Source organism: Pocillopora damicornis, chromosome 8, assembly GCF_964200805.1.
Source record: "Pocillopora damicornis chromosome 8, jaPocDami1.2, whole genome shotgun sequence".
Classification (NCBI taxonomy): domain Eukaryota; kingdom Metazoa; phylum Cnidaria; class Anthozoa; order Scleractinia; family Pocilloporidae; genus Pocillopora; species Pocillopora damicornis.
The window spans coordinates 860,535-872,611 of record NC_142677.1 but is presented as its reverse complement, the minus strand read 5'-3'; the positions used below and the strand labels follow the sequence as shown (position 1 = coordinate 872,611).

At 37.4% G+C, this 12,077-nt stretch overlaps 2 protein-coding genes and 1 pseudogene across 2 annotated transcripts; 2 read left to right on the top strand and 1 right to left on the bottom strand.

Annotated features, from left to right (window-relative positions):
• The first annotated feature begins 7 nt into the window (after positions 1-7).
• Positions 8-2,351, top strand: LOC113680699 (signal peptidase complex subunit 1). Its single transcript, XM_027197739.2, has 4 exons — positions 8-174; positions 288-347; positions 1,581-1,667; positions 2,173-2,351. Exons 1-4 carry the CDS (start codon positions 133-135, stop codon positions 2,281-2,283), a joined length of 300 nt encoding a protein of 99 aa, XP_027053540.1. The 5' UTR covers positions 8-132; the 3' UTR covers positions 2,284-2,351.
• Positions 2,352-3,875: 1,524 nt separating this feature from the next.
• On the top strand, positions 3,876-5,126 carry LOC113680708 (dopamine receptor D1-like; annotated as a pseudogene).
• Positions 5,127-6,112: 986 nt separating this feature from the next.
• Positions 6,113-11,328, bottom strand: LOC113680676 (45 kDa calcium-binding protein). The gene is made up of 4 exons (XM_027197711.2): positions 10,784-11,328; positions 9,574-9,761; positions 8,783-8,871; positions 6,113-7,869 (listed from the first exon to the last, which is right to left on the bottom strand). Exons 1-4 carry the CDS (start codon positions 11,283-11,285, stop codon positions 7,626-7,628), a joined length of 1,023 nt encoding a protein of 340 aa, XP_027053512.2. The 5' UTR covers positions 11,286-11,328; the 3' UTR covers positions 6,113-7,625.
• Between the last annotated feature and the right edge of the window lie 749 nt (positions 11,329-12,077).

The window sequence follows — 12,077 nt, the reverse complement described above, 5'->3', positions numbered from 1 at the left end:
TCTCTTTACTGCGCATAAGTTTCATTTAGCCCGCTGAGCATAACTACTGTATGTTCGTTCCTTAAGAAAATACGTGTTTTTATTCTACTGGGTTTAACATTGGCAGCAGCAGAATAACACCTTTTCAATACGATGAAGCTAAAAAATTTCTTCAAAAGCATCCCAACACATATGGTTTGTTTATATTTGAATCGCCCTTACTCTATGTTTTCTCTTTAGCGATCTGAAATGTGAATTGTCAGTACATATTTATTCAACGAACCAACATTATTTCTCTGTTGCTACAGGACTATGAAGGACAGAAACTAGCAGAGCGACTATTCCATATCATAATCCTGTTCTTTGGTGTAAGTCACATGTCAAATTACATGTATTGTTTGATAATACGGTTGGTATACGTTAGATTATGATATGTACCATGTGGTATTGCATCCATCCCGAGAGGGTCAAATTTCAGGGGAAGTGCAGATTTCACCCCTTTCTCTTCCCCAGAGCCACTCGTTTTAACCTTCATGTACCTTGATGAGAAGAATGATAAAAACTTCTTTTTTTTTGGTTGATAGAGCAGGTTTTAATTTAGTCTTGAAAGTAATCAGGGATTGTTTTGTTTGTGCTTTTAACTTTACTCTTTGATTGGTTTATAAAACTTGTGCCACCTGACCTTAACCAATCACATGCGAAACCAAAACCAATCATTATACTTGTTCCTGGGCTTTAGGCAGTTTGGTCAGTTTTACTTTGAGTTCTCATTGGCTCTTAAATATAAATTCCTTTGTTCTGACTTTCCATTATGATTACTTTGCATTTGGTTTCACATGGCCTAATCAAAAACTGCTCTAAAAAAGGGAATGTGCACCAAGAATTAAATCACCGAGTACTCAGATCCCTGTCACCTAATGAATCTTAAAATTTGATTGTTGTCGTCTGAGTCGAGAGTAAACATCAATGTTTTAAGCTGAAAGAAAGTTTTTGAATGGAAATGAATCCATCCAAAAACCAGAAAGATTTCTTTATAAGTTAGAGCCATTGAACCTGGCAGTAGATTCAGAAAGTTTTAGGTAGAGTGTATATGTAAATTGTATGTCGATGACCAAGAGGGAAAGCTTAACCAGACATGGTCTGTTTGTGAGTCCTTGTGAAATGAAAAGTAGACAATTGAACTTTCAGTGTGCCTTGATTGGAATATCTGGATGAAATAAAATGTAGCTGCAGTGATGTAGTACTTTTCTCCCAGTACATTGTAGAGTATCAGTGTTGGAATTTGTATCAGTGAAATTTTCTTAACTGAAGTTCATTGATAATTCCTTTGATCTGTGGTTTATTTGGGTGCTACCACCAACTTAGCTAAGTTGGGATCAAGGCAAACTCTGGAGGGTTCTTCACTCTTGTGGATTGGCCTGCCTGTGACAGTCTTAGGTGCCTTTCAAGCCTCTTATATCATCATTTTGTGAAAAAAACTAGTCAATGCTCTTCTTGTACCTTTTTTCTTAAGCCAAATGTAGCATTCCTTTCTGTTCACTTTACCATTCTGTCTGTATATTTATTAAATTGCACATGTTCTGTTATTCTCTTTTTAACAGGTGGTAGGCTTTGCTTGGGGATATTACATACAACAGTTCGGCGCAACTATAATCATTCTAGCAGCTGGATTTATAGTCAGCTGTTTGGTAAGTACTGAAAAATTTCCTCAAGGTCCTTTAATGCTCAACTTGAGTGGATGTAAGCAATTAGTTTTTCCTCTTTTAGCTCAGCTGTGTACTCATTAAGATTGACTACATGCAAACAACATTTACAATTTTTAACACCTTTCATGATCATCATGTGCAATTAAAACCTTTCAAGAGGATTTACGAGATTCTTCACTGAAATCTTCCCAAATTCCCCGCTGGGGGATCTAAATTTATGTAGTGTTAGTTAGAAATAAATTACTGTGGCAGAGGAACAAAAAGTGGTTTTAGTAAGTAACAGAGAGGGAAAACTGGGACTTAAAAAAAAAAATGGTACATCAGTCTGGGGATGGAAGGGAGCAAAGATGCAGCTGTTGCAGACACCAAAAAGCACAGCTCTTGAATTTACAAGTGTTATCCATCAACCCTGACCCATACAGCAAACCCATGCTCCCTTGCAAGATGCCTGCACTACTGTCTGTATGTACTGTGTGATATTTTTCAGCTGGTGTTGCCTCCATGGCCTATGTACAGAAGAAATCCACTGGACTGGCAGAAGCCACGCCCAGAGAAAGCAGACACGAAAAAAGAAGGAGGAAAAAAGAAGCAAAAGTGAATCCTAGATTACATTCTGGTAGAGCTAGCTTTGTAATAAATTATTAAAATGTACTACCAAGTGATAAATGTCTGTTTATGTGACTTACTTACTTTATACAATGATATGGATTTTGGTAAGTTGTAAGTTGATCAAAATTTCGTACATTGTAGCCAAGAATTATAACTGAATATGGTAGGAGAATTTATCTGGCAACCCAGTTTCCCACAGTCCTGAGTTTAATCTCATATACTGTGGGATGCATCTGGCCTTGATAATCATTACTGGAAACAACTTGTCTTCTCTGATAAAGCAGTGGGAATGGTATTCAGAAAAAAAAATTCACCATTCTGTTTGTTGCATTGCAGACAGCATATACATATACTCAAAATACTCTTATGAAGCCTAAATGGGAAGAGATGGGTTATCAGGATCTAAATTGAAACATGCTAAAGAATGTGAGGAACTGTTATTGTTCTTTGTAGCATTAAACCTCTCTTCACACCAGCTGTTTTTCAGCTTTATATATTTGTAGTCAAACAGTTGCCTGATAAGTTTGTTAAATTATATATATAAATATATATAATTTACATTTATACAGTAGATATTATATATAATTATATATATATATGCACAGGAGCCCCCAAGTCACAAATTTTCAATCTGGCAAAACTTTGATACTGCATGTTACATTGAGTGTTTGAGTATAAGAACTTGAATTTTACACATGTTGTCTGTTTGTGTTAAACCATTCGTATGTTATGTGTTATAAATTGGTCGATAGATGTGCTTAGTCGAGAGTGCACTAACATGATTGTAACGTTTGCCACTGGTCCTTTTTTTTTAATTTTTCTTGAGGAATCTTTCATGAAAGCAATGGAGAACATTTTCGGTATTTACATAGCCTTTTATTGACACTAGGAAGGTTGGCAGAATACTTACTAAAGCTAATCAAACCTTTGACCTCGTCAAGAGTTCGTGTGACAACACCTGCACGCATGAAAATGAGGAAATGTCGTAAAATAAAAAAAAAAACATTGGCATCGTTTAAGAAAAAAAGAACAGAAATAAAAGCTGATTAGTTCGGCTTCTTTTTAATCCTTTAAATCCCATGAGTGATCAAGACAGAATTTCTCCTAACAATATCAATACAATATTAAACTGACAAGTGATGAGAATAAAGAAAAATATCAGTCAGGAGATTATAAGTTGATCCAATCCCAAATTCTCTAAACTAGTATAACAAGAACTGTATGGCAGACAGTAAGGAGATTTACTAATGAGATGTTGGGAGTTAAAGGGTTAAATACTCTTAATCTCTTGTTTTTCGGCAGGTGGTTCAGATAATTTTCTACGAGATTAAATTCATTCTCTGCTCAATCAGTTGGGCAAGCCCATACTGATTGAAATAAAGAAAGAAGAAAGCAACTTTGGTCACGAACTACTTGGATCAGATGAAATATTCTCGAACTCTCGCTTAATTTTTTTTTTACTGAAGGGAAATTTATTAGTTTCCCCGGAAAACCTGCCATTTTCGACTCTTTCACTTTACACTTTCTCAGCCCCCTCATTTTCCAATTAACTATTCCGTCGTTTTTCAATAATAACTTCTAATTTATCAAACTAAAACTCGATTGGACCAAGGAAAATCTACTTTTGAATATATTTAGCCACATTTAAAGGCTTGATTCTCTTAAAGCAGTTGCTTTTGCCTCTAGAGATTTGGTTAGTGCGAGCCATGAAATGGCTTTAATCGGTGCATACCCGTGTTCGAATGTGTCTGCTCCGATTACTTTGAGCATCACTACTGCTTCTACTTGCTCCTTCCTCACCGTAACCGCCGTCACCGGCAACCTTTTTGTGATTCTCGCCGTCATCTTCGATCCAAATCGTAATCTACGATCGCGAGTTAACTTCTTGGTGGCAAATTTGGTTGCTGCAGAGTTAATAGTTTGCGTATATGCTCTTCCACTGTCAGTGGAATTTCACATTAGTGAGTCGATGTCTCATCTTTCAATTCCATCAACACCTCTGCAGCGAGACCATGCTAGACGCGTAGCCTACATCCTCTTGTGCACAGCATCGTTACTGAGCTTGGCTGCATTGACCAGAGATCGATTCATCGCCATAAAGGAGCAGTTAAACTACAGAACGGAGATGAACCAGAAACAAGCTGCCATGGTTTCACAAGTCATTTGGGTTGTTTCCTCTGGTCTTCCATTTGTTTACTTTCAGATGGCTACTTGAAGTATTCCTTTGTATTTGTGAATACAGCTGTAGTAACAACTTTAATCGCGTTGTGTGTCACAAACGCCAAGGTCTCCAAACTTTTTAAATGTCGAGTACAAAACTGTGGCGCTTTGCATGAGGGCGGAAACAACGCTAACAACATGGCCAAGATACGGGCGATCGAATGGCAGAAGAGATTTACTAAAACATTTCTGATCATGATGGCTCTCTATGTTTGCTGTTTCCTTCCCATCCTGATTCTTGTCTACGTGTTTAGTTTCTGCGTCTACGTGATTAGTTTCTGCGTAAATTGTACCTATGCTTTCATTCACTTGGCCAGAGATATTAATTCCAACTTAATCAAGGCGAACTCAAGCGTGAATCCTTTCGTCTTTACATGGCGACTGGAACGATACCGCAAAGCTTTTGTTAAAATCTTAAGTTGCAAGAGGTTGATTCAAAGGGAAACCATGCCTTCAACAGCTGTGTAGGAAGCCCGCCGGGTTTAACCCTTAAGAGTGACTTGCATCTAATTTGTCATTGAATATTACCCATAAATCACACATTAAGGTTGCGATAATAGAGAAAATGATCACCAACTAAAGAGGCTCCCTAAACATTCATCGAAATTAATTAGCTTGGCACATAGAAAAAATTGATTGAATTTAAGAAAAAATGTTTTGTTAGTCGGAGAGGTCTGCTCAAGCCGACTCGGAAACTGACCGGCGCACAAAGACTTTTTTTTTTATCGGGAAACGTAATCGATATCTATTCATACGTCACTGATCTGTATAACCTGCGTGGAGCATGGCAATCCGGTTTTCAAGTTGCAGCTCATATTATCCTTCACCGTGAGTGCTGTTGCTAAACCCTTTAGGATCTAAGTTCTCCCAACAGTATAACCCCTGCATCACACAGTAAGGTTGTGAGAACAAGGGGAATGAGCATCAACTAAGTATTCTCTTGATTGATAAACAAATTCTCCTTGTTAACGTCTTAAGAATCATATAGAATGCAGTATAGAGAATATGAACATATGTTGTGCCTCCTAAACGCTGTGTCAATCAATCTCTCTCCTTTACAAGACTCTTTCAACTGCCATCTCTGGCTTCCCCTTTCCTGCTCATTGGGGTAAACTGAAGACATGACACAAATCTGAGGTAAGGAATGGAGGGAGGTGGAGGTAAAAAATTGATAGTTTTCTTTATTCTCATCACTTGTCTGGTTGATATTGTATTGATATTTTAAGGAGAAATACTTTCTTGGTCACTCATGAGAGTCAAAGGGTTAAAGAGGTGGGAAGCTTGTATCTTCCAGATCCAAGGACAAATATATATGGCTAACCTCACAATTAACTCACAATTAATAAGCCTATACCACTGACATATTTGAGAGTACTAGATTTTGCAAATGCTTTTGTAGTTTAAATTGACCTAGGAAATTAAAATCTTTTTAAGGGGTGAGTTTAATTGCTGGTGTGCCTTCAGACAGACTCTTTCAAATTATTTCTTCCTCCTATTCAACAGGCAAGAACTTAAACAAAAATCAAATCTGTATGCTTTTTCTTCTATCACCCACTTCATTCTCTGCTCAGACATTGGAATTAAAATGAATGAGCTGACCCTATCAATTGTCATTTTAATAAAAACCCTCAAGGCAAAGGAATAAAAATAAAATATCTATGTTTATAAGCTCTATAAATTTGTCAACTTTCTTGAAGTTAACATTACTGTGTCATGTGTTAGCTAACTATGCCCACAATTTTTTCAATCTTTTACCTTAACCGAGTACTGAGGCCTTTATCTTCCCCTCCTATGGTATGGCGGCTCAGGCGTCTTCCTGTTTCACCAAACACCACAGGCTCAACACCCAGTGAGAAACTGATTAACGCAATCTCTCCCCACACCTTTAGCCAGTATTAAACGACCTTTTTCATCTCTTGTCTTAAACCTTTAACCCCTAAGAGTGATAACCATCTAACTTCTCCCAACAGAATCGCCCCTGAATCAAACACGAAGGTCAGGAGAATGAATGAAACGATTGCGAATACAATAAGCTCTTGATTGTCAAACAAATTCCCCTCGTAAGTATTACAGGAAAGATGGAGAACGGAATACGGAGAACTGATGTATGGAGGGCAAGGGTTGAGTGATTAAAAAATTGGAATTAATAAAGAAACAAACACGAATCCTGCATAGGACGTTCGACAGCCACAGCTACACGTGTATCACACGTTCCACGTAAAATGACACGTTTTAAAGTTTTCCAAAGTTAATTATTAGTCAGCTCCTCGACGTCAAAGGCTGGTTTTCAATAGCGACGATTTGGAAGAGAAATTCTGACTACTTCTGTCATCCTGAATCCCAAATCACGCATCCCGTTTGCTAAATCACGTACCCCGAATCCCGTATTTCTCTAATTTTCAATATTGAATGTCGAAAGTAATCCGTGGTTGTTTAAGTTTTCCTTCTCTTTGCTCTGTGATTGGTCCGTAGCGCTCGCGCCATCCTTTCAACCAATAAGCTTCAAAACTAAAAACAAACGCGACTTGGTCATTGGCGTTTTCCCGCGCTTCACACAGTTTGCTTGTTTTTACTTCGAGTTCTCGTTGGTACTTGGTGACATTTTCTTGGCTTTGACTTCTGCGATTGCTTTGCTTTTGGTGTGACGAAACTCTATCAAAAAGTGCTGTAACGACTTCGACTCCGACGTTAGCGAAAACCAGTCTTAACAGGTCATCCCTTTGATGACACCGGTTGACTAAAACTACTTGAATTATTCCCCCTTGGCTTTCTTCTTCAAACTTGGTAATGCCTACAAACTTCTTATAACAATAAACAGGGAGAAGAAGAGAAAAAAAGAAAAGAAAAAGCAAACGAATAAAGAATTCCGATTGTAAAACTCTGTCGACGCGGGTCATCGGGCAAATTTCCAACGACACCACAAATATACTTTATCTGATGAAATAATTTCTATCCCTAATATACTAAATAGATCTATAAAAGTTAAAAAATGTAAGTCTGTTTTGTCTTGTTCTCTTTTCAACATCCAACTGAGAATGCATGTCTTTTCTCCCCCGGTTCTTTCGCTTCTTACGCCAGGTTAAATCAGGCAAAGAATCAAAAGGAATACTCTTAAAACTCATCGTGTAAATAGCCAGCGTAATTAGCCATTGTACTCCCAGTGAAAAGTTGGTAATTCATAAGTACTTCCTTCTCTGATAGCTGATCGTCGCGATTTCTGTCTGCCATTGACACCAAATAATTGCCTTCGTTGATGGCCCGCTGTTTGTGAGTGGGATCCAGGTATTTGGTCAGTTCATCTACGGTAACTACACCGTCTCCATCTTCATCCATAGCAACGAATTCATCTTCGCGTCTGAAGTAAACGGACAAATGAAAGATAAGGTTAAGAAACGAATACTAAAGAGGCGCTAGATATTTTGTAGCCAAAGCATGCTCTCGCAAGCCTAGTATTACTAAATTGCGGAATCATTTCAACGTTTTTCCAACATGAAGTAAAACAGGGTCTGGCTGGTCTTACTCAACCCTAGGTACATGCGCTAATTCAACCCTCTACACTCTAAAATCAGTATCCATATTCCCAATACTGTTCTCTATACAGTTCCTGAGGTGCTGACAAGGAGAATTAGTTCAATGATCAAGAGTTTCTTTAGTTGGTGATCATTTCCTTTATTCTCGAGACCTTGACGTTTGATTCAGGGGGGATATTGTAAGGAGAAATTAGATGCTAATAACTCTGACTGTCTTTCAAATCAAAAGGTTAATTGCTGGATCATTTCAAAGTTTGCCTAACATAAAAACCAGTTTGACTGGTAGTACTCTGAGGTGAGTTTCACCCACTAAGAGTACCACCCATGGTACATGCAATAAATTACACCCCACCCGAGTGAAAAAAAGGCACTGAGATATTAAAAGAGTCCCATGCCTATTCAGAGATCCAGGACACATCTTGGGAAATGAAGGGGTAATTTTTGGTTCACTGATTTCTAGGTGAAAATTACAGCTGATATCTTTGCTTTTCACAGCAGGGGAAGACTGGGGAGAGAAAGAAATTAGTACCAAGAGGGTGAGCAACTGTTAACAGGAAGGAAAGGGGAGGGAGTGGGTAATTTTGTCTTCCTGTCCCCTCCCCTCAAAGTCCACTCTAACTCTAAATCAAACATGGCTGGCTAGATAGGGCAAGCTTATAACACAAACTTGTCTTAGTTAGACACCTGCACCACATGCTTTAAAGAACCATAAGATACAAAAAGTAGTGTTGTGCTTACTCCTTACGGTAGTCCTCATCAAGGTCAGCATCTTGCTGTGTATCCACCTCTCCTGGTGGCAGTTGCGCAAATTCCTCTTTGGTCAGGACCTAGACGAAACACATGCAAGAAATGCAAGGTTCAACTTGATATGCTTTGTCCTGTCTGAGAACTCTGAGTAAAAGCAACTACTTTGTGACAAAAATGTATTATACTTTAATTTCAGTCATGGCTGAATCATACCAATAGATGAATTGCTTTACTCCTAGATAAGAATGAGAGAATCCCTTTTTGTTGTTGATCCTGGCAATTATTACAGCTGATTATTATGACCCAATGCATGGCCCAGTTTCCTGCTAACTACTGCTAAATTGTGGCAATTGGTTGAACAGCCAAATGCCAAAAACATTTAATGTTAAAACACTCACAAGAACTAGATTTTTCTCTCGACAAGATCCTTAACAATGAATTTCACCCCTGCCATATTTTGTTTTTATATTCATTTGCTCAATTATTCTTCATCATTAAAATTGATTTCCATAAATTCAATATTATGCAAGGTAAGACTTGCCAATAAGTGGGTTTTTTTCGCTTTTAAATTTTGGAACAAATACCTAAAGTTTAACAATATAAAACCGGTAATTAATACAATCATTACAGTTATTTGCTTTTTCTTGTTCTTAAATTTAAAAATGAACTGCCAAAACCGCAATATTATGTGTAAATGATACTGGCATAATGTATTCGTTGAGAGAGGCTAGTTGAAAGAAAAGGGAAATTAAAAAAAGGAAATAAATAAAATTAAATGATACCTTGTCTTGGTTTTTGTCAAAATTTTGTATCATGTCTTCTACCAAATCTTTTATACTCTGTGGATTGTGTTCAGGGTGCTCAAAGTAAAGGAACTCTGTTTCATCCAGCTTGTCATCCATGTTCAAGTCCCCTCTTCTGAATTTGTCATGGTACTCAACTATTGGGTCCTGGGGTTCACCAACATCATCTAATATGTGTAGATCAAACAGAAGAGAATTTACAAATAGACAATGGTTTGACAGGGTCTGTACTCTTATTGACAATGATGTTCACTATCACAGTGGTCAAAATGTTGTGGACAGCAAGTGAGTCTTCAACAAACTACTACAAATCTACGTCAAATAAAATGATTCTTTCGGTGAATGACCATTGCATGACACATGTGAACAGCATTGTCTGTACTCTTATCAAAATTTGCAAATTGGCAAATTGGCCAATCAGATTGCAATAGTACTGCCAATTGTGGTAAAATATAGGTTAGGTACACTGGAAATCTTTGTCCTTGCAGTACCTGGAAAAAGTTTTGCCGTCTTTAGTTAGCAGCGTAATTTAACAATTTGATAACCTCTGTTTCACAGTCATGTAGCAAGTTATAAACCCTCTCACTCCTAAGAGAAAATACAGCATCCAATTTCTCCATATAATATCACTTTTGAATCCAACAAGGGTCATGAGAATTAAGGAAATTATCACCATTTTAGGATGCTATGAAGTGTTAAACAAATTATTTGTGTTAATGTTATAGGGAATGTATAGAGAACAGTAAGGGTGTACGATGTACATTGTAAAGAGCTAATGTAAATTTCTTAGGGTCTGAAGTCAACTTGAGAAAAATATTTTCATAAAATATAAATCAATTTTTGTTTACTTCTGTAAATCTTAGCCTTTTCCCCCTTCGTTAACATTACTTTTTTTTTCCTTTTCTTTTTTATTTATTTATTTATCTTTTTTGGAAGACACTGTTGTGACAAAAATTAAGGGGTAGGGAGGGGAGTGGGGGTATTTTTTTTTTTTTTTTTAATGACTGGTTAGCTTTTTTTCTGGAAGTGTTGCATCAGTTGTATGAGCAATTGTGTGTTTAGCTTAACAGCTGTAAAGCTGTAGATTGTACATGGATATAAATACCGTGCATTTCACCAATTTCGATTGCCTTCTATATTTCATATCCATGATTTTTGAAGATCGAATCTTTTTTCTGCTATGACTCACCTAATTCTTTTTCAACCTCGATCTTCCGAGTGGCATTAAGTTCTTTTAGCTTCTCTTGAAATTCATTCCATGTAACGACGCTGTCGCCGTTTTTGTCCGCTTCCTTAAACTTTCGCCTATTGTTTTCGCGAGCTTCTTGAACGTGCTCTTTGATTTTCCCGTGAATCCATTCTATCATTTCAGGCCTGCTAATCAAATGATCCCCGTCCTTGTCCACTTGATGGAAGAGGTCGATAAGCCGCCTGTAACCATCCATATTGTCGAACAACAAAGTGCCATTCTCTACCATTTTCCCGAGGAAAGCTTCGTGATGGTAATCTTTGTTAACATGGCCATCTCGTTCAAGTTTCACGCCTTTTAAGTGATCTTCCAGAAAAAGTTTTTCCTTCTTTATCTCATTTGCTTTTTCAGGGTCGAGGGTTCTGCTAGTGTTGAACGGCTTGCTGAAACAAGCTGGTAGGAAGATTAGTATGAAAACAAGAAACCCTTTCATGACCGCCATCTTGCGACGACGGACAGATTCTCGCCCCAATCTCCTTTCATCACCGTCGACGTGTAAGTTTTACCTCAGACCCCTTTGACCGAGCACTTGGCTCACAGTAAAGTTTCGAGTCCAAAGATAAGAAATTTCCAAACCTGGATAACACAGCTGCAACACAGCATCTTACAATGTGTTCGAGTATATTTGAATTGAAAGCAGAGTAATTTCCCAACAGCGTCATGAAATTAAAATTTGGTTTCATCCGGTAATGAGCCAAAAAAGACTAGATCCATTTTACTTTTCGCCAATTTTTCACAGTGTGAGGTAGAAAATGAAAAAAAAAATTAAAAGTCCTCTCTAATAATTTGAAATAAGGAGAGTTATCTCAAACTAAAACTGCTCGAGAAGAAGTTCATTTGTCATTTCATTATTGGAATCACTGAATTTAGTTGTCAAAATAGTGAGTTTAGAAAGAGAAAAAGACTGATCTGTAAATGAAGCATGCCGCTGAAATCTGAAATCTAACCGATTGACTTATTTTGGTATTTCATTTTTATTGAATAAATCTCACCGCCGAGAACCAATCAGAATGTAATAACATGATGGGTGTTCTATTTGGAACAATGGAATATCAGTTTATGTGTTCATTTTGAAAGGCGTGAGGAAATAAATAGAGACGACAAGAGCAATTGACAAATGCATTTCTATTTGGCAATACGATTTATAAAATTTCTAACATGCAATTGAACTGATAGGTCACTCCTTGTTTTTTTTTTCTTTTTGCGCGGCAAAAATGAAAGAGCGCAAGCAGAT

What these genes read in the sequence shown, in the direction of transcription:
- LOC113680699 (XM_027197739.2), top strand. Translation starts at nt 133, where the DNA reads ATGAAGCTAAAAAATTTCTTCAAAAGCATCCCAACACATATG. An exon ending in AAAGCATCCCAACACATATG is followed by an intron (nt 175 to 287) that starts GTTTGTTTATAT and finishes CTGTTGCTACAG; the next exon opens with GACTATGAAGGACAGAAACT. An exon ending in TCATAATCCTGTTCTTTGGT is followed by an intron (nt 348 to 1,580) that starts GTAAGTCACATG and finishes TCTTTTTAACAG; the next exon opens with GTGGTAGGCTTTGCTTGGGG.
- LOC113680676 (XM_027197711.2), bottom strand. Translation starts at nt 11,285, where the DNA reads ATGGCGGTCATGAAAGGGTTTCTTGTTTTCATACTAATCTTCCTACCA. An exon ending in CGAGGTTGAAAAAGAATTAG is followed by an intron (nt 9,762 to 10,783) that starts GTGAGTCATAGC and finishes TACACATATTAG; the next exon opens with ATGATGTTGGTGAACCCCAG. An exon ending in TTGACAAAAACCAAGACAAG is followed by an intron (nt 8,872 to 9,573) that starts GTATCATTTAAT and finishes TGTTTCGTCTAG; the next exon opens with GTCCTGACCAAAGAGGAATT.